This window comes from Eutrema salsugineum, unplaced genomic scaffold (assembly GCF_000478725.1).
Source record: "Eutrema salsugineum unplaced genomic scaffold, Eutsalg1_0 scaffold_15, whole genome shotgun sequence".
Taxonomy (NCBI): Eukaryota; Viridiplantae; Streptophyta; class Magnoliopsida; order Brassicales; family Brassicaceae; genus Eutrema; species Eutrema salsugineum.
The window spans coordinates 7764376-7785828 of NW_006256867.1; the positions used below are offsets into that span (position 1 = coordinate 7764376).

The window sequence follows — 21453 nt, forward strand, 5'->3', positions numbered from 1 at the left end:
CGCGACCGCGGCCAGGCATCTCCGACCTAAAAAACCCATTTCTGAAGCCCAAGTTATTTCCCAGTCTCAATTCCGGAACCCTAGAGACCATGGAGTATTGAGACTATAAATACTTGTCATTTAGGTCGTTTTTAGACATCATTTTCATACTTTTACAGAAAAACCCTTTTTCTTCAACCGTTTTATGCGATATTTAGAAAAGATTGTTTAACTCTGAGTTCATCAATAGAGAAGCTTTCGTTCATCTCTTTACTTTTTGTTTTTGATTGATTTTATTAAAACCAATGATGATGTCGAGCTCAGCCATGTCTGAGTAGATCCCGAGTTAGGCTTAGGGTTCCCAAAAGGGGCTCTCATAATCGATTAAGACATCTAGGTTTATAGATCTGGGATTTTAACTATGTTCTCTGTTTATCCTCATCCTTAATGCATGTATTTTTGATTGATCACCTCGTATGTGATCTAGATAGTTAGTGTTGCGAAAGTATTCATTAAGTATCCGACCTAGAATGAAATAGGCAATTTTTCCATAAGAGTGGAAACCTACCTGCGGCAAAATCGTGAGTACTGACGAGTCCTGTACAGCTCTTATGTTCTCTCCCTTCCAGGGCCAGAGTGGAAACCTACTGGTCAGGGTTGCGAGAAACAGTTGGTTATGATCACGACGGTGACATAGTCATACCGCCGAACTCTAGCTCTATAACCCTATATTTTGATATCCGTCAATCCCAATCTATAATCCCTAGTGTTGAAACCGATTATGATCCCTGAAGAGTTCCCGAAAGCTCAGCGTTTTTAGCCATAGTTTACAAACCGATTGATTTTTACTTGTTCTTTTAGATCTGCATTTTATTTGCTTTAGTTCAATATTTTGCTTGTTTCATTTGCTTTCATTCGATTTTCTACTTGCTTTTTAGGATAGCTTTATTTGCTTTCTTTAGTTTTAGTTTAATCCGTGACAAACAACCAACCCCTAAAACATATCTAGTCTAGACATAAAGTTAGAAATCGTAGGAGAATACCACACACACAAATCTCTGTGGATTCGATCCCTAAGTACTACAATTGATTAGCTGTGCACTTACGGCTTTCATTTGTTTTTATTAAGGGTAAAACTTGTTCCCTCACGCAGTAGACACATCAATATTCTGATTCTGAATCTTGGGGATCACGTGCTGTGAAAACTCAAAGACTGTAAATCAGCTGCATCGATCTGGTCAGGTCTTGAAAGGTTATACAATTCTAGTTCTCAACCTAATCAGATTCATCTACAGCACGATTTCTACACCTTCAAGATGGATGAATCTAAGTTTATGGATAAGAATATAGACGATTTCTTGAAGATGTTTTCTGCTTTGAATAGTGTTGATGTTTCGGTCTCTGAAGAAGTTCAAGCTATTCTAATGTTGAATTCTTTGCCTCTGCAGTACAATAGTTTAAATGAAACACTAAAGTACGGTAAAGAAATTCTTTCTCTGGAAAACATTTGTGATTGTGCAAAGTCAAAGGAGAAGGAACTGAGAGAAGCAAAGCAACTCAATGTTTCTCAGAAGAGCGGTGAAGCGTACACTGCTTGAGGAAGATCCGAGAAGAGAGAGTCACATGGTGGTAAAGGAAAGAATAGATCAAGGTCTCAGTCTGGTTTAAAGGTCACATACTGGAACTGTAGATTCCCTTCTTTCTTACAGGTCTAAGTCTGGTTCAAATCAATCTTTCTTTACATGCCCTTCTTTCTTTCTTTCTTCACAGATATCTCGGGTGGTCAAGTTCTTCTTGCTGATGATAGAGCTGTCACGGTTCAAGGAGTTGGTTCCATCAAGATCAAGGCAACCGGAGGATTAGTCACGCAGCTGAAAAACGTCTGATATGTTCCTAATCTTAAAAGAAATCTAATTTCTGTTTCTACTCTTGATTTGCAGGGTTTCACACATGAAGGTGGTGATGGGAAGACAAAGTTCTTCAAAAATGGTAAAGTTGCACTGCAGGGCACCCTTACCGGAAGCTTAACGCAGGAGTCTATACTGCTATGTCTAAAGATGAGACTGTGTTATGGCATAGCAGATTAGGCCACATGAATATGAAGAATCTGAAGATTTTGGTTGAGAAGGGTGTTCTTAACAAGAAGAGAATCGGGAACATGGAGTTCTGTGAAATCTGCGTGGTGGGGAAGAATAAGAAGCTGAGTTTCAGCATTGGGAAGTACAGAGGAGGTTCTCAAATACGTTCATGCGGACTTATGGGGTTCTCCTAATGTCCATTTTTTTTTCTCAATGAAGCAGTATAGATGACTACTCTTGGAAGATGCACCAGAGAATCACAAGGTGATAGGCTGTAAGTGGGTTTATAAACTCAAGCCTGGGATTCCTAGTGTTGAGGCTCCCAGATATAAGGCAAGGTTAGTTGCCAAAGGCTATGCTCAGAGAGAGGGTATACATTATCAAGAAATCTTCTCACCGGAGGTTAAGCATGTCTCGATTTTTATGATGTTATCAAGGACAATGAATGAGGATCTATAATTGGAGCAGCTAGATGCAAACACGGTGTTTCTACATGGAAATATTGAAGAGGATATTTACATGGATCAACCGGAGGGATATGAGGTCAAAGGTCAGAAGGAAAAGGTTTGTCATCTTCGTAAGTCTCTGTTATGGCTTGAAACAAGCCTTGAGGTAGTGGAATAGGTGCTTTGGTCAGTTCATGTTGAAGCATGGATTTGTTAAGAGTAAATTTGATATGTGCGTTTATCTGAAGAAACTTGGAGGCAAGGTATGTGTCTATCTCCTTCAATACGTAGATGACATGTTGATAGCCTCTAAAGAGATGTATGAGATCATTAAGGTGAAGAAATTTCTGAGTAGTGAGTTTGATATAAAATATTTAGATCCTGCAAAACAAAATCTTAGGTATGGATATAGAGAGAGATAGAATAGGTGGAGTACTTACACTTTCTCAGTCTGGTTACATAAAGAAGATTCTACAAGTTTTCAGGATGGATGAATCAAAGTCTGTATCAACTCCTATAGGAGAACATTTCAAGCGTGCCTCATTAGGAAATGGAGAGGATGATGAAGTGAGAAGTGAATTTCCTTATTCAAGTGTTGTTGGCAGCATTATGTATGCAATGGGCACCAGGCCAGATCTTGCTTATGTTGTTGGTCTGGTAAGCAGGTTTATGAGTAATCCAGGAAAAGTTCATTGGACGGCTGTACAGTGGATTCTCAGGTATTTTAAAAGGACTCAGGACAGAGGTTTAGTTTTCAGGAAGACTTCAGGGGATTTCAAAGTTGAGGTTATAGTGATTCAGATTTTGTTGGAGATTTGGATTGAAGAAGGTCGATTTCAGGTTATGTGTTTACTGCAGGTGGTAATACGATCAGCTGGAGATCGGGATTACAACAGGTTGTAGCATTGTCGACTACAGAGGCTGAATATGTGGCCTTAACGGAGGCAGTTAAGGAGGGTATTTGGCTGAAAGGCTTAGCAGATTAAATGGGTTTCAAGCAGCAGGTTGTGGCTGTGAATTGTGATCACAAAGTGTTATCTGTCTAGCGAAGAATAATGTCTATCACAAAAGAACAAAACACATGGTAGTGAAAATGATATAGTTGACTTGGAGAAATAAGTGTTCAGAAGATTCATACTTCGAAGAATCATGCTGATATACTTACCAAGGTGATTCTTGTTCAGAAGTTTGAGGCTACGCTTAATGGCTTGAGGAGATAGACTCGGAAATGTTTGTGTCAAGGTGGAGTTTGTTGAAATGTGACACAGTCACTTATATTAGTCAAAACCAGTTTTAGTTTATGATTTGGTACAAGCTCTAACTAGGTGATCATAGTAATTTGATTAGAACCGGTTACTGTCATGTGTATCAGCTTGGTTCAATCTCTGAACCAAGGAGCTAAATGAGTCTATGTGTATAAGTGAGCTGAGAGATGATTCTGCAGAGTTGTTGGGAATCATTCTTCTTCTTGCTCTGGATCTGGTACGTTTTTGATCTAGTGGAATTCTTGCTAGCTTGAGAAAACAAGCCCCAGAGACGTAGCTTCGGCGAACCCTGGGTTAACAAATCGTGTTTGTCTTTTACTTTCTTTCTATCTTGCTTAATCTCATGATTGTTCTTATTGGAGTTCATAGACGAATGAGATTAGTGAGGAATTGAGCAGAGGGATAGGGTTCGATTCTTGGTTTCTATCGCAACATTGATGATTCTGATAAATCAGTTTCATAATTTGTACTTCTTTGGCTACTACAGTCAAATACCTGTTTATCATGTTCTTCCATTGATTCTGCAAGTAATATTTAAGTTCAATGATCATATTTATATTCAGGTTTTAGTATAATCATGATTTAATAATTTACCTTCTGTTTTATAGTCATAATTTCAGTAACTTCCTTCTTTTTGTGATTGTAGCACCTCTTAATGTTCATTGACAAATGCAGCTTGCTCTGATCTAGAATTTCGAGTAGGTCTTGCTGAACTTGATGGTAAGTTTGTAATGTCATTAAGTACATTGTTAGATTGCCTTCTGAAATCTCTAAAACCATTTATCTGTGTAGTGGTCAATCCTTTAAAGCTGTTCTGTTTTGCTATATAAGAAAAACATGTGATTAATTTTGATTTGAAGTTTTCATTCAGCATTTAAATGTGTTAGAAAAAAAGTTATAATTATTTCAACAACTTACATGAATCTTGTTCACTCTTACGATTCTTTTTAGGAGCTTTATGTTGGGATTTATGAGACAAAGGCATTCACTTGATGAATGAAACCACTTAACCCACATTAAGAACTCGATCTCAATAGTGAGGAACCAATCAACTTGTGATGGAGAGAATCGATCTTAACAAGGGAAAAATACTCTAGTTAAGTAACACAACACTTAGAGTTTGTGTACTTAGAGAAAGAAAAATTTTGAATCAGTAAGCTAGAGATTAAGGAGAGAATAAAGAAGAGTTTATGTGATTTTTACAAGTATTAGGCTGCCTTAATGCATCCTCTAAACCGTGGCTCACTAAACTCACTACATTATGATTATTGATTAAGCATAAGAAGAAGAGAAAGAGCAACACGAAATGAAGAGACAAAGAACTTGTCTATATTATTGGTGTGTCTATATATAGAGACAACGAAGTTGTGGAAGCCCTAGCACATTTTACAAGATCGAGAGTGACATAAAGAGAGAGAGAGTCTCTGGTTTAAATGGTGAAAGTGACAGGTCCTTATTTTGAATTTAAATTAAGTGAACATGTGACTTTTGTCTCCAACAGCTATGGGCACCTTCTTAGAGTGATAGTGACCTCTCCTAGGTCACTTTTACACTCACATGTGACTCCTTGCAAGATATCTTGCTTCCAAGCACATGTGATACCTCCCTTTGGCGCCTAAACCCAAATTGAATTTATTAGCCACCTTCTCTTCTTTTCTTCATGGGCTGCTGAGTCTAGATATTTTTTGAGCCTTCATTGTAACCATACGATTCGGCCCATACAGTTTGATTCATGTCTTGGGCCTTCATTGTAACATTAAATTTGGTTCTTGTTTACTAACCTTGGTAGAAAATGATTTTGCCAAACCTTAGTAAACAAATTACTGGTTGTTCACCAGCTTTTTGGCAAAGTGTAGTAATTTGATCAGCAAATTTACCCTATAGATAACATGATAGACGTTCATCCCTAAACCAAAAAAAAAAAAGTTTTGTAGAGAGTTTATAAATGTAACAAACCTTACATCTTTTTCCAGTCTAGAACTTAGTGTCTCTTAGGTAAAACTCAACTTTCTTCCTGTCTTTACCACCCACTTTGAACAGTTTCAAGTTCCTTCATGTCCAACACTTCACCTATAATATATGTATAACAAAAAAGCGACATCAAAGCCTACCTTTTGAACTCATAGTCACGATCATTAGGAAGTTATTGAGAACATTTTATACTTACGAACATATAACATATTACATCTTAAGAAGTCATTTCATATTCACGATCAAATATATGAAGTTAACATTAACTTACCAATCAAAAATTGAGTTTTCAGATTTCCACTTGTAATCTGGGTAAATCTGGTCAATGACAGAAAGTTGTCTTCCAATTTGATCAAGTATCGAGAGACAGAAGTGGTGCTCACAAAAGCGATCTTGTAAACATGAGTAGTAAGTCTGAAATTCCCATTGGCTGGAGTTAAAGAGAAGTTCTCAATAACTTTCCATGATCCAATAAGAAGTTCTTATTCAACAGTTTGAGCCATGTTTTCTTACATGAATAATGAATCTTAACACCCTACAAAAGATAAAGAAGATTAGCTTTGAAATGAAAATGATGATCAAAATATTGTAGAAATAAAACGTTAGTGGTTCTGTTTTAGTACAAGCACATCAGCTAATATGAGTTCAAATGTTTCTCCAAATTGCGCAGTGTATTGTTTCCAGGAATAAAGAACTTTCACCTGATTTCTCCAGCTTGTCTTGTAAGGTGAACATGATTGCTGTCGAAGAAACCAATTTTTTTGGCTATGTGAGTGATCTAAGATTAATTCTCGTTGAGAGCATCAGCAACCCAAAAACTCTCATGGTCTCTTATTCAGTATTTTAATATTATAATTGAATTAGAGACTTGCTTATGAGACTTATACAATTTGTATGGTGCAATGCAGAAACTCATCAAAGAATTGAAAAAAAAAAGCCCAAGCAAAATAATTATATTTTCCCCATATTTTTTGACCTCTAGACACATGATATCTGGCCCAAGAGACGTTTCTCCCCGTCGCCAGATAAGAGACGTTTTTACAATGTAAGCCCAACTTTCTCAACTTTTATTATTAATATTTGAAGAGACCCATTAAAAGACCCCGTTAATGATGGTCTCAACTTTCTCAACTTTTATTATTAAAATATTTGAAGAAACCCATTAAAAGACTCCCTTAATGATGGTCTGAGTGGTGGAAAAAATATTAAATGATCTCTGATATATATAGATTTTACGTTAAATATGTTTTCAATGATAAGATTTGATATGGAGATTTTCGTATAGATTTGATGTATAGAAAATGGTAACTTATATTGATATATTTTTGTGAAATTGTGAGAATATTCTGAGATGTAGCGAGATTTCATGGATTTGATGTCATCTTCTCTAAACTATTTGTAATCTTCCATTTATTTTGATATTTTTTTATAATTAGTTATAATACCTAACAAAATCTGTTTGAAAATAATGGAAATAATTAATTGAAAGTTTCTTTGTTGACAATCATAAAAGTTTTTTTGTTGACAATCATAAATATCTAACAAAAGTGATTTTGTTGGGTAAGATGTATAATTCTAAACAGATTTAGTTAAAAAAAATTAGTTGTTTAAAAACAAAGCACTAAAAATATTTTTGTTTTAATAGAATAGATATAGATATGTTATATTTTCTCCATCGACAACATGAATATACCAATAAATATGTATATAGTTATAGTTATATATATTTATATATAATTTCATATGTATGATAAGTATATTTAAAATTTTGTATTATTCAATGGTTTTGAGAACGAGTTGCATTTTAAACAAGAGAAATTCGCCCTAAAAACTTTTCAGCCGCCAGCGCCGATCTGGCTCTCTGGCGGCCGGCGCTCCTCGCCACCATCGGGGAGGGCCCTCTCCCTTGTCCCTTTCCTCTTTTTTTTCCTAGTGTCTCGTTTTGGTCAAAGTGCTACTTGTTGGGTTTTTGAGATGGCCTTTCCCTCAACGGTGTCGTTGGAGTCCAGTGAAGGTGGTGCGTTAGCGTCGCCTCTGTTGGCCGGTGTTGCCACCTACTCCGCTGGTGGGCTGTGTCGAGCCCAATCTCTCTCTCTCTCTGGTTTCTGCAGGCGAGTTGAGAAGATCTGGTGTCTCGACTCGGCGAGGGCTTTCCGCCGGTGGTGACTCATGGAGGTTTGTCTCAGCGGTGCTCTTGTGGATCTGTTGTAGGCTCGGCGACAGTTGCTAACGTCGAGCTATTAGGTTTTTGCTCTTTATTTGGCCGATAATTCGAAGTGAATCAAGAGGCTAGATCTATTCTTCTCCAGCAGTGCGAGGCGTGGAGCAATTGCCTCCTCAAAGCAGAGCGGTGTTGAGTGTGGCAGAGGTGGATCCGACTCGCGACTATTCCGTTGATCCTTACTGCTAGAGGATGGCGGTGGAGATCAAAAGAAAGCTGATTATCGACTACTCTGCAGGTCTGTGATGCTAGAGGACGACCGAAGGAGATCAGAGGAAATGAGTCATGGGTTTACTAATGCTGCTACAAGACGCATTACGCAGCAGAATCGAAAAAGTAATTCGATGGGAAAGCATTGTACGTTATAAAGAATTAGTGGGAGTTGGTGATTCTGCACATGCGATGGTGGTTGTGGGCTTAGCGACCCGTAATTTATCTTTGTGCCGCTTTATTTGTAGGTCAAATAAAAAATTAGGTTTTGAGTTTGGATTGATTTTATACTTTTGGTTTAATTCGATTGTAAATCCGGTTGATCACCGGTTTGGATGGTAAATTTATATAATATTTATATTTAAAAAAAAATTCGTATCATTCTCTCACATACTTATATACAGTATGTATGGATTGATACCCGCATATACCTATATATAAGTATGTATATTACAAATTTTGTAATACTGACCAATCCTCTCGTGCATATACGTGCGGTGCAGTACCTTATCTATTATCGAAATGACATCAAATATAGAAGAACATTTTTATTACACGATCTCTAATCTGGCGTCATTAATGACAACAACCTTATCTTGTCTTAAAAGAAAAACAGCTAGCACGCTTTAAATTGATTTGACTTAACACATCAGGTTCCACAAATAGTCAAGTGGAACTAAAAAAAAAACAGATAGATTACAAAAAAGATTAAAAAAACAACATAGGGAATTCGTCTACTTGGCATTCATCTCCAATTCTCCATCGATCTCTCTCACTTACACGAAATTCGAATTTTCCATCTTTTAACATATTTAAATCTTCTTCCTCGAATCACATTTTTCTGTCTCTTTCGCTGATATTTTCCCGAGAAGAAATTTGTCCACCTGACGCCTGAATCCGAATCTGCCTTGCAAACTAATTGGATCGAAGAACCGACACGTTCTCCCTTTGAATTTCTTACTTTCTTCTCCTTCCTGTCTCCTCTTTTGTTCCTCTCGTATTCACATGATCGATTTATCGTCTTGAAGTTGCTGTGATTTTCTCGGATTACAATGGCGGAACTTAGATCTAATCGTCGTAGTCTGAGATCGTTAATCGTTCTCTTTCTCAATCTCGCTCTAGCTTTTGCCTTCGTTTCCGCTGAGAGGAGCTTTAAAGGAAAATCTCTCAAGTTTTATTCACAAACGCGAGAAAGTGACGAGCCCAGTTTCTTCCTCAGAGCAGCGAATTTTCTATGGGAATCTGATCAAACAGGTTATCATCATGTCTGGCCCGTAAGTTACAGAAACTTAAAGCCTTATTCGCTAACTGATTATTTTTCATAATCAATACTCTGATGCGAAAGTTGTGCGTGGCTATCATCTCTTTGATATATCAACTCTGATTCGGAATTACAAAAATCAAAATTTCAGGAATTTGAGTTTAACTGGCAAATCGTTCTCGGCACTCTCGTTGGATTCTTTGGTGCTGCGTTTGGTAGCGTAGGAGGTGTTGGTGGAGGTGGGATTTTCGTGCCAATGCTCAGTTTAATTATTGGCTTTGATCCAAAATCCGCTACAGCGATGTCAAAATGTAAGAAGTATCATGAGTAACATTCTACATTTTCTCTTTGGTGTAAACATTTTTGTTTATATGATATGATACATTTTTATAGGCATGATCATGGGTGCTTCTGTGTCAACTGTGTATTACAATCTTAGACTGAGGCATCCTACGCTTGATATGCCCATTATTGACTATGATCTCGCACTCCTGATCCAACCGATGCTAATGCTCGGAATCAGCGTTGGGGTTGCTTTCAATGTGATTTTTCCAGATTGGATGGTCACTGTTCTACTCATCATCCTCTTTCTAGGTAAGACTCAAAATGTATGGCTTTTTTCGCATCAGTGTTAGACTTGGAATGACCATTCTTTTTATCAATTTATGCAGGCACATCAACAAAAGCGTTTTTGAAAGGCTCTGAAACTTGGAAGAAGGAAACTATAGAGAAACAGGTACATCTCTAACATCTTGCAAGGCACCAATTTTTGGTTTTTGTAATATATTTTTGTATAGTCTTTCAGCCTCCTCTAGTTGATACCAGTAGCGTATCATTTTAGTGTTAGACAGTACATACTAAGATATAGCTAATTTCTTGCAAGGTGCCTCTTTCTAATTTTGGCATGAAGTATACTTTGATGTCCATTCTAGGATATTGGTTTTATGAACTTTCGCCCTCTTCCAATGGACCTCTAGTTGAATGCATACACAATATCTTAGCTAGACAGTACAATAACCATCAAAACTTTTATTCTGTTCTGTTCTGCAGGAAGCTGCTAAGCGTTTAGAGTCGAATGGTGAGTTGGATTTTTGTTGAGGTTTTAACATTTTTTCAGCGACCACCATTTGACAACCTTGTTTTGCTTTATTAGAAGAAAAAAACAAAAGCTCATATAATCCAACTTTTCATCAGGTGTATCTGGGACAGAAGTTGAGTACATGCCTCTTCCCGCAGCTCCGAGCACCAACAATAGAAACAACAAGAAAGAAGAAGTAAGTCCCATTCTCTTCACGTTACCGTTGGTTTCTATGTTTGCAAGTTTTGTCAAAATGTAACCAATTTAATGTAATGCAGGTTAGTATTATTGAAAATGTATACTGGAAGGAACTGGGGCTTCTGGTTTTTGTCTGGGTTGTTTTCCTGGCACTGCAGATAACAAAGGTCAATGCACATACATATCTATCGATTGAGCATATTAGTCATGTTCAACCTTTATTGATACTTTTTCATGTTTTTTTTTTCATGGAAACAGCAAAATCTGGCTACTTGTTCAGTAGCATATTGGGTCATAAACTTGTTACAGGTATAGAGTCAATTACAATCTCGTTTTTGCTGATAGATCCAAGATTAATGCTTATAGATGCTTACGATTTCGTACCATCATGCAGATACCGGTTGCAGTTGGTGTATCAGGCTATGAGGCAGTAGCTTTGTACCAAGGTAGAAGAATCATTGCATCTAATGGACAAGGAGACTCGAATTTTACCGTTGGTCAGCTTCTTCTTTACTGTACTTTTGGCGTATTGGCGGGAATAGTCGGTGGTTTACTTGGTTTAGGTGGAGGTTTCATCATGGGTCCATTGTTTTTGGAGCTAGGTGTTCCGCCGCAGGTAAGAATCTACTAAGCTCTGCAAATATTATACTTCATAAAGAACATTATAATCAAGAATCACTTGTTCATGTTATTTTATTTTTATTTTTTGTAGGTTTCAAGTGCCACAGCCACATTTGCAATGACTTTCTCTTCATCAATGTCTGTTGTAGAATACTATCTTCTCAAACGATTCCCTGTTCCATATGGTGAGTTGCTTTGTCATTGCTTTTGATATAAGGCTGTTTTTCTTACCCTCGGGATCGATAACTTCCCAATATCTGCTTACTTTTTGTGCAGCTCTCTACTTTGTGGGAGTGGCAACAATTGCAGCTTTGGTTGGACAACATGTAATCAGAAGACTGATTACAGTTCTTGGTCGAGCATCTCTCATCATCTTCATCCTTGCCTCCATGATTTTTATCAGCGCGATATCGCTTGGTACGTGACCTCTTTCTCACCTAAAACTATATTTCTCTTCCTTATCTTGCTAACTTGTGCGTGTCTGTGAGTCACACTACCTTCCTACACACTCAATCATCCTAATTCCTAAGCTACAAACTAGTAGATAACCAAAGAGGTGGTGGCCTAGTAGATAACCAAAGGGAGCGAGATAGATCTTTTTATTTAGCATATATTAGTTTTTAGTATTTGCTTTGATTCGTAGCTTTTGCGCAGCATCTTTTAATCATCTTTGGAAGATGTTCAATTTTAGATATCATTTGTTCTTAGGTGGCGTGGGAATAGTGAACATGATCGGCAAATACCAACGGCACGAGTACATGGGTTTCGAAAACCTCTGCAAGTACAGTGGTTAAACGTTTAAAGAATTTGGCTCAAGTTACGATACTTGGATCATGTCGGAGACAATAATCTCGGGCTTTTTATCTTTTTTACTGAAGCCAAATCGGCTGTACTCAGTAACTTATTAACCTGTAAAGTTTCTCATTCATTATTTTGATGGCAAGACTTATGGTCTTCTGATTTTGTGTCATTTCTTTAGACTAGGGATTAAAGCGCGGGTTTAATGTATTCTTATACAATGTATGTTTGTTTAAAATATTATATTTACGCGTATATTAATATTTTTTCAAGGAATGTTGTTAATCTCATCCCTAATTTTATATTAATATATTAATGGCAACATACTAAAACATTTAATCATTTTGGAATATTACGAATTATTATATACTAACATACACAGTAATGAATGAAGTTTTCGTTCACATTCTATTTTTCAAGCCTAAATTTAGTACAAAACTGACTTGAGCAAGTGGCTGAAATTCCACAATGTAGAAAACAGGCCCTGTTCTTTTTATAAACGCTGCGTCAGCGATCTGCGACCAAAAAATACACTGTGGAGAGTTTAAAAATGTCGTCCGTCTTCACATGTATGCGACGCTGCGATTGTTTTTAAAGATGACGCCGGTGTCGTTGGCGACGCTAGGAAAATACAGCGTCAAACCTGATAGTCGCTGCGGCTACTTTTAAACGGGATGCCGGTGGTAGTCTCCACCTACTTGGATGAAAAGCAACTAATAATTATTGTAACTGATTGCTGACGCAGCGTTTATGAAAAGAACAGAGGTACAATGGAATGCCATAATCTAATAATTATTTTAGTTTTGATTTTTTTTTAATATCGAAAACCCTACCTTCTCCCTTACATTTCGTTTTAATTACAATAAAATCAGAGTAACTTCATCCGATTTTAGATTAATCCGATAATCCTACCCATTTATATTTATTAAGTTTTTTTAATTAAAGAAAATGGAACAGTGTTCTTTTCATTTTCCTTTTCTTCTCCTTTTATTCTTCTTCTTTTATTCTTCTTCCTACTCCCCAGAATCTCCAAAAAAAGGAACTCACTTTCTCAACTTCCTCTTTCTTCCTTTGAAACCGTTTTAGCCTTAATCTCCTTTTTCCGGCGAGCGACTAGATCCTGATCAGGAATCGCGAATCCGACAAGCCCTAATAGTCATTCTTCCATGAGATTTCTCCATATGGCAAAGGTGAGAAAAGATGGCAAGGTGTATGAGTCTACTCAAGTCGGAGCACCAGCGGAAGTCGAAAACCTGGTGGATAATGCAAACCCAAAAACTCTGGCGCAAGTTGAAAACCCGGCAAAAAACAAAAATCCAGAAACTCCGGCGCAAGTAGGAAACCCGCTGGAAATCAAAAACCCAGAAAATCCTGCTGAAATTGAGAATGCTGAAGTGACCAATCCAATCCCCAAAGCAGCAGCGTCCACACCCACAGAATCAAATCCTCCGATGCTAAATGGTGGTGACGGGGAAGAAGCATGGCGGGATGAAGCGCGAGAGGATGTAGCATAAGAGAAGGAAAACGAGAAGGAAAATGAAGAGGAAGAAGTGCAAGAGAAAGACCCGGAAGAGAAAGAAGTGGAAGAGGAGGATGAAGCGGAAGAAGACAAAGTGCGAGAGGCTCATGCGCCTGAAGATGAAGCGCAGGAGAAATAAGTGCAAGAGGAGGAGGATGAAGCACAAGAAAAAGAAAACCAAGAGGAACAAAATCAAGGGGAAGAAAATCAAGAGAAAGAAAACCAAGAGGAACAAAATCAAGAGGAAAAAATGCAAGAGATATGTATAAGATTCCCAATTGGGTCAAATTTATTACAGGTTAGGTTATGAGAAGATAGTATCGGGAAATGTAGGTGTAGTAGTATTTGGACAACTGTGACAACTTAGGTAGATAAAAATTTGATTGGTATGTGGACAACTGGGACAACATTTATTCGGTTTTAGGTAATATGTGGACAACTGGGACAACATTTTTTGGTTTTAGGTAATGGACAACTGGGACAACATTGTCTTAGTTGTAGGTAAGATATGGACAACTGAGACAATAATGTTCGGTTTTTGTAATATGTGGACAACTGGGACAACATTATCATGTTGTATTTGTATTTGGACATATGGACAACTGAGACAACATTGTCATGTTGTATTTGTTTTTGGATATATGGACAATTGGGATAACATTTTTATTCGAAATTGAGACGAGTAGAACAACAAACACATAATAATTATATCAAATGTATCCGAACAACACAACACATAAGAGGATCAGACTTCTACTTTAAGACATAAGAACAACACAGCATTAAATTATGATTACAGACTTCTACTTAAAAATTTAGAAACCGCAGCAAACACCAGAAAAAAATACAATTATCATATATACATCACCTCGGTTGGCAATCAATTCCTTCATCCTTTCAATCTCCCTTTCCGACCCAGCCAGGAGCTCTCTTAGTTGCCTTATTTCGGAACCATGTGTCTCAAGCGAGGTAGTCTCGTGAAGGCAATTCGCACAACTCCCATGTTGTGCATGCATTGCATCCTAGAATTGACATTAACAATTCGAATTTTCAGGCACGATAGTTCTTCTGTAACAGCGTCATCCCACCATTCCCATATGTGGTCATGATTCTGACTAGGTCCCTTATACGAAATAAAGCACAAAATAAAAAACAGATTCAGCTATATTGAAAGAAAATCCCTAATCCCAAAACAAAATGAATAACATATTTACCTCAATCGTCCAATCTGGACAGGTGTACATTTTCCTCCCTCGTGTAGCTTCAGACTTCGATTCCCTAATAACTATAAGACGGCCACACCAACACGTTTCTCGCTTACCCCAATCTCCATCAGCTTGGAAGTAAGAGCTGTTGATCGAGTGTATGGAAGAAGAGGAGCCTGAACTGTAACTCGGCATCTTGTTTGGCGGAAACCCTAGATTTTTGATTTTGGGGAAACTAGTAATTAAGAGAAATGGGAATATATTAAATAATTGATTCGCTGCCTTTTATAGTACAGAAGTGAAATTATCAAAACACAACGTTTCTTCCTCTGGGACAGAATAAAACATTAAACATCTGAATTTTAACATATACGCCGGCGCCGCAAAAATCAAATAAACATGTGCTTCAAGTCGCAAAAATTAAAAAATACCACATAGTTGTACTTACGCGTCCTGTTGTCTAAAATTGTTAGTAGTTGTCCATTTTGGTTTTCCCAATTGTCTTAGGACATAAATCAATATTTTATAGTTGTCCACATAACTATACATTTATGAAAGCTATTTATAAATGGATAATAATAAAAATTTAGCAAAATCATATAAACTGCATTTTTTCCATCATAAGATGGTTCCTTTAACAAAGGCTTCCATGTATCATATGAGGTATTTGAAGTGAAACCAATATTTTGTTATAGTAAACCAATATTATGTTGTATTAACCCTTTTAATTTTTTTTTCTTATTTAGTATATAAATGATAGTATTCTAAAGTTTGTATTTAATTTATTTAGGTATGTTCTTTGATTTTTTTACATTAGAATTTTTACAGCATTTTAACATATAGGTGTACCTTGTTATCTAGTTATCCCATTCTTCGAATAATTAAAAATAGTCTTCGTCCAAGCAAAATAAGTTAGTAGTTGAACTTGGTTGTCTAGTTGTCCCAGTTATCCGAAAAATAAAAATACCATTACAAATACAAAACATATATTAGTTGTACCTTGTTGTCTAGTTACCCAGTTATCCGAAAAATAAAAATACTATTACAAATACAAAACATATCTTAGTTGTACCTACATGTCCAGTTGTACCTTAGACAAAAACCAAATACAAATACAAAGATCACAAACAAACTTAAAGTGTACTTGGGTTTTCACTTTGGTTTTCACCTGGGTTTCCACTTGGGTTTGCAGTTGGGTTTAATGGCTCAAACCAACGTCCAAGATGCATGTATGCCTGCGTTGGCCCTGTTACTTCGTTCAGGGTGAGCTTCACCGGTGGAGGGATAGCGCTTATCTTGCTTTCTTCCTACTTTTTTGTGTAGTCTGAATGTAAAACGACTAACTTTCCGATTACCTCTAGAATAATCTAAGTAGACTGAAATAAGTAAAAGCTTTCATTCTTACAGCATGTAGATACCATGAACAACCATGTTCAGCTTGACGGCATCTTAGTATGAGTCGCCGCAGATCCGACTTTATAGTTTTTACCTCAAAACATCCCTTATGTGAAGCTATGTTGACCAAAACTCGCAAAACTTCATTCGATCGAAATTCTTGATCTTTTTCAAAACCAGCACCATCATCCCATTCTAGAACAAACCGAGCTTGTTCTACAGGCTGTGGAGGCTCAACATGATCATGTTCATCTGCTTCTTCATGCATACCATCCAGACCCTCCTCATTCTCATCTAGTACCACATTCTCATCCTCTATCAGGTTCTGTTGTCCCTGTTCTCCCCCAACATTCTCTATCAGGTTTTATTGTTCCTGTTGTCCCTCTGCTTCTTCTTGTTTGTAAACAGGCAACTGGTCCTTAATATCAGGCACGTTATCTGCTCTTAGAAGCTCCTCACATAGCTCGCCTCTCTTTTCTCTTTCCATATCTTCCATTAGCTCCACAATCAAAGCAGATCTAAGTCCCTTTTTATCCACAGTTGTTAGATAAACATAAACATCACCAATACATGACTTCCTTATGAGGCTTAGCTCCCAACATAATATAGCTTAATTTCAGATTCCTCGTACTGTCGTTTTTGCATATACCATCTACAAGCACCAAATATGTTAACTCGTCCATAGATATATTTCTAAATGATATAGCATATGATAGGATTTCTTGAATTCCATTTAAACTCTTCTCCTTCTTGTGAATAATATCCTCCATACTCAAAATCTATGTTTGTGCGGCTGCTCATTCTCTCCTGGAAATACAAACCACTTGTCTAAACATAGAACACTACAATTCAGCTGGATTCAACAACAATCATCGACTAATCGACCCATATAGGTGTTTTAAATATCCAATTTGCATACTGAAACTAAAAAATTTCACAAATCAAGCCTCTAACTTCTAAATCCACAAATTACACAAAACTATACCTAATAACTTTGTGGAAGAGGAGGAAGACAAGTGCAGAGGAGGAGGACGACATGGTGGCTGCTACGGTCCGGCGAGATGGGTCACGATTTGAGCTCAAGATTCAGCTCAATAAAAATTCGATCAGGAAGAAGAGAGCAAGAGGATGAGAGGAGAGCGTGAAAAAAAATATTCAATTTTGCTGAATTTAATATATTATTTATATCTCTTCCCAGTTAGTATTCTAATACAAAATTATCAATTTAGTCATCGAATTTGGAGAGTAAAATCACAAATGCCACAATCTCATTTCATTAAGGGTAAAAACGGATTTACACATCAGTTATGCCATCTAGACTTGGTTATGGCACAAGAAATCATCTCCTTCCAATTTATGATATTTGAGCCATTAATTCAACTGACTTTGCATTATATGATACTGAAGAACCAAAAACCGATATAACAATTAAATGCAGTTCGTATGTTCTACCACCATAAATCTATGCAGTGCATAGCCCTGGGCATTCGGATACGCGATCGGGTTCGGATCGGGTTTTCCGGGTAATCGGATTTTCGGATTTGAACTTTATAAACCATTCGGTTATTTCACAAAAATCGGTTCGGATTGGATCGGATCGGATTTAGCAAATAAAAACCGAAATAAACCGAAACAATTTGAAATCGGATAAATCGGGTTAGTTAAATCCGAAAAACCCGAAAACCCGAAAAAAATTCTACAAAAACCGAAATTGCAATAACAAATAAAACTAAACAAAAATAGCAAAAAATGGATCAAACGTAACAATGCCTCACAATATTCATACTCCAACCATCTTAGTTCATACTAAAAGATCAAAACTCCAAACCATCTTAGTTCATACTTAGTTTAAAAATAAAATATCCAAACCATCAAAGTCCAAACCATCTTAGTTCATACTAAAAGGTCAAAATGACAAAGAGAATAAACAGGAACTAAGATAGTGCATAACTCCAGCCTCCAAAAAGTGTGAACTTCATAGCAAATCAAAGATGCATCTGAAACGACAAAACCGATCTCTAAATAAAATTAGAAACCAATACAAATGATATAACAAAACAAAACCAAATTCAATATTTTGATACTACTTACCCATTGTCGATTGTTGAAGTCATTAATAGGGTGAGATTCAATCTTCGACACTTATTGGATCATCAAACTCTAAACAAAGAATTAAGAGAAGTTGAAGTTAGAACAAGTGAAATGATATAAAAATATAAATAAACAAGCCAAAACCATAACATACCTCTCATAAGGTTGTCCAAAAATTCATATTCAGAAGCGATTTGCTCCACTGTAACCAAGCCACTTTCACTTTTACACCGAATTTCCTCCTTCATCCATTGCTCCGTACACATCAGCACCTCCACCATATAATGAGTAAGACAGCTTCGAGCTGGAGTTATGATGCGTCCACAAGTGCTAAAAGCACTCTCAGATGCCACAGAGGAGACCTGCATTGCCAAAACATCCTTTGCCATTTGGGAAAGTATAGGAAACCTGGAACAGTTTGTTCTCCACCAGTCAAGCACGTCATACTCAACACCAGGTAATGTGTTCGCGACCTCAACACCCTCCTTAAGATATTTATCTAACTCGTCCCTTGTATCATTGACTCTTGTTTCTGCAACCTTTGCTTTGTAGATAGAATCCATCCTCTCATATCCCAATCCCAAATCATCATCTATCACTTCCTCTCTTAAACCTTGTGAATGCTCTGATGATTGTGCCTGGTTAGACTGTGAGGACTGCGAGTTTGGAGTTGAAGAGAATCTAGAGGAGTACTCATCAAATAGTGCTCGCAGAACCACTAGGACTGAGGCATTGAGTTCTTGTGCGTCTTTGCTGTTCTCACCATATAGCCTCGCAAAACACATGTTAGCTAAATCCATTTTTTTCTAGGATCCAATACTGATGCTATGATTAGCATTTTGTTTAAACCCTTCATCCCATCCCAATACTTGTCGAACTTGAGCAGCATTGCGTCAGCCTTTGTTCTTATTTCTGCGTCTGCACTTGTGGTAAGGTTCATCAAGGTTTTCTCGATGGTGACTATTTCCCCATAGCATTTGTAAGAGTTCAGAGTGGTTGAAGCTGATACCTGAAGAGTAGACTCATAGAAGACGACTAAAAAACGGTTCAACCTCTCAACATTATCCCAGTCAATTACAGAAGGAGGTCCAACTATTACTTTCCCATCTTCTAACTCAGTAAAATGATCAAGATACAGCTTATCCTCTCTGGCCATCCTGTCAAATGCATGTCTGTACTTCGACGCCTTATGCAACATCGTGTAAGTAGAATTCCACCTTGTTTTAACATCCAATGGCAAACTACCCCTTTTCAGCTTTCCAGAGTCTACTCTTAGTTCAAATGAACTCTGCCTAGTTGTTTTTGATCTAACATAACAGATAGCATTGCGAATTGCATTAACACTTGACTCTATTTTTTTCAAACCATCTTGCACAATCAAATTAATGATATGAGCACAACACCTTACGTGGAAATAATCACCACCGAGCACAAATGCTTCCAGATTTCTTAACCCAAATTCCCTATGAAATCTACTTATAGCAGAACCGTTCGCTGTTGCATTGTCAACAGTGATGCTAAACACCTTATCTATTCCCCATTCAGCAAGACAGTCCAAGAGAACAGTTGATATAGTCTTACCTTTGTTTAAAGCCGATGATGTACTTCTTTAGCCTCCAAAACATGTCCACAAAGTGAATAGTGATCACCATATAACTAGCCCCTGTTAAATAAAGAAAAAAATAAAGAAACCAGAGTTAACAAATAAAAAACGAACATATAAATAGAGTGGTAAAAATCCTAAACGAACACTAAAAGAAAAGAAACCTGACATCCATACCTGTAGGCTGAGCAACCCATATGTCAGTTGTTAGAGACACACGATGCTTGTTGGCTCTAATGACATCCCTCAATGCTTTTTTCTTAGCCACATACATCCCGCAAATGTTTCTGGTAGCAGTCCTCCGAGAGTGAGGGTCGTAGAGCCTGCATTTATCGCAGAAATGCTTCCAAGCTATGCTATCCACAAAGCTAAGTGGCAGCTCCGCAAGAACAATCATCTCATCTGTTGCTTCCCTAAAAACTTTCTCGGACACTTTTGCTACACCCAGGCCACCACCCTGATTCAGTACACTCTGAGTCTTGCCATTGCTTTGTTGTTGACCCTCTCTCCATGCGAGGAAATGCTTGCATATTCCAAGATGGTTCCTCAAATTTGTGGTCCCTGATGTTGTTGGACACCTATACAACCGCCGACAGTAGTTGCATATGCACCTGTCTCTGTCTTCTTTGGTCCTCGTGTAATGCTTCCACACATCAGACCTTGGATCAAGAAGCTTCATCTGCTTTGGTTGCTGAGAAGCAGAGCCTTCACCGGTTTGTTTTCTTTTTCCTCGACTCGCAGGTGTTTCAATATCATCATCATCAAGATCTTCATAAGGAACGTGAGTGTTTGCTGCATCTGTGTTCGTAGGGGTTGGTTCTGATGATGAATCCATCTACAAATACAAAGCAGAGTTTAGGTGAGACACAAGAGTTCAAGATAACTTTGCAAACAAATCGTGTGACTTAACCACAGCAATGCTTTGATCAAAGTGTATGAAGAAGACAAGACAGCGACATGGTTTTTCAGCTTCACAAGAATCTCAAATAAGAAGAAAGAGATGGAGAGAAATCTAAACCATGTCGAAGCTAAACCCAAAATATTATAGAGAAATTCCAAAGAGATGGAGAGAAATCTAAACCCAAAATCAAAACTATAAACTCTCCCTACATCTAACATCCAAATCGAAGCTATAAACAACCAAAATCGAAACTAAAAGCTATGAAAAACGAAATATAAATCAGAAAAAACCCTAAATCGAAAACAAATATGAAATCGACAACCTGTTTACAAGTAAAATCGACAAAAAAAAGGAATAGAGTTCTTACCTGAGATCGAATTCTCGATGACTCAGAGATTGGAGAGAAAGGGTTTTTGAAATTAGATGAATCCAGGTTGATTTTTGAGGATTTTTTGCCCTAAATCGACTTTGAGATTGGGGAAAGTTGTCGTGAAAGAGGAGAAGAAGAGACGCTCTAAATGAAAAAACAGGTTTTGTTTTATGTCGGGTTTAATTCGGTTATCATCAATTAATCCGAATCAAATCGATAAACCGAAGTAATCAACATCAATAA

At 37.3% G+C, this 21453-nt stretch overlaps 2 protein-coding genes across 2 annotated transcripts; one reads left to right on the forward strand and one right to left on the reverse strand.

The window, feature by feature from the left end:
• The first annotated feature begins 8887 nt into the window (after nucleotides 1-8887).
• LOC18022380 (sulfite exporter TauE/SafE family protein 3) lies at nucleotides 8888-12398 on the forward strand. The gene is made up of 12 exons (XM_006405188.2): nucleotides 8888-9444; nucleotides 9583-9742; nucleotides 9825-10025; nucleotides 10103-10167; nucleotides 10482-10509; nucleotides 10626-10705; nucleotides 10788-10874; nucleotides 10966-11016; nucleotides 11102-11323; nucleotides 11420-11513; nucleotides 11605-11745; nucleotides 12037-12398. Exons 1-12 carry the CDS (start codon nucleotides 9223-9225, stop codon nucleotides 12120-12122), a joined length of 1437 nt encoding a protein of 478 aa, XP_006405251.1. The 5' UTR covers nucleotides 8888-9222; the 3' UTR covers nucleotides 12123-12398.
• Nucleotides 12399-14585: 2187 nt separating this feature from the next.
• LOC112088132 (uncharacterized protein At4g04775-like) lies at nucleotides 14586-15045 on the reverse strand. The gene is made up of 2 exons (XM_024158289.1): nucleotides 14860-15045; nucleotides 14586-14768 (listed from the first exon to the last, which is right to left on the reverse strand). Exons 1-2 carry the CDS (start codon nucleotides 15043-15045, stop codon nucleotides 14586-14588), a joined length of 369 nt encoding a protein of 122 aa, XP_024014057.1.
• Between the last annotated feature and the right edge of the window lie 6408 nt (nucleotides 15046-21453).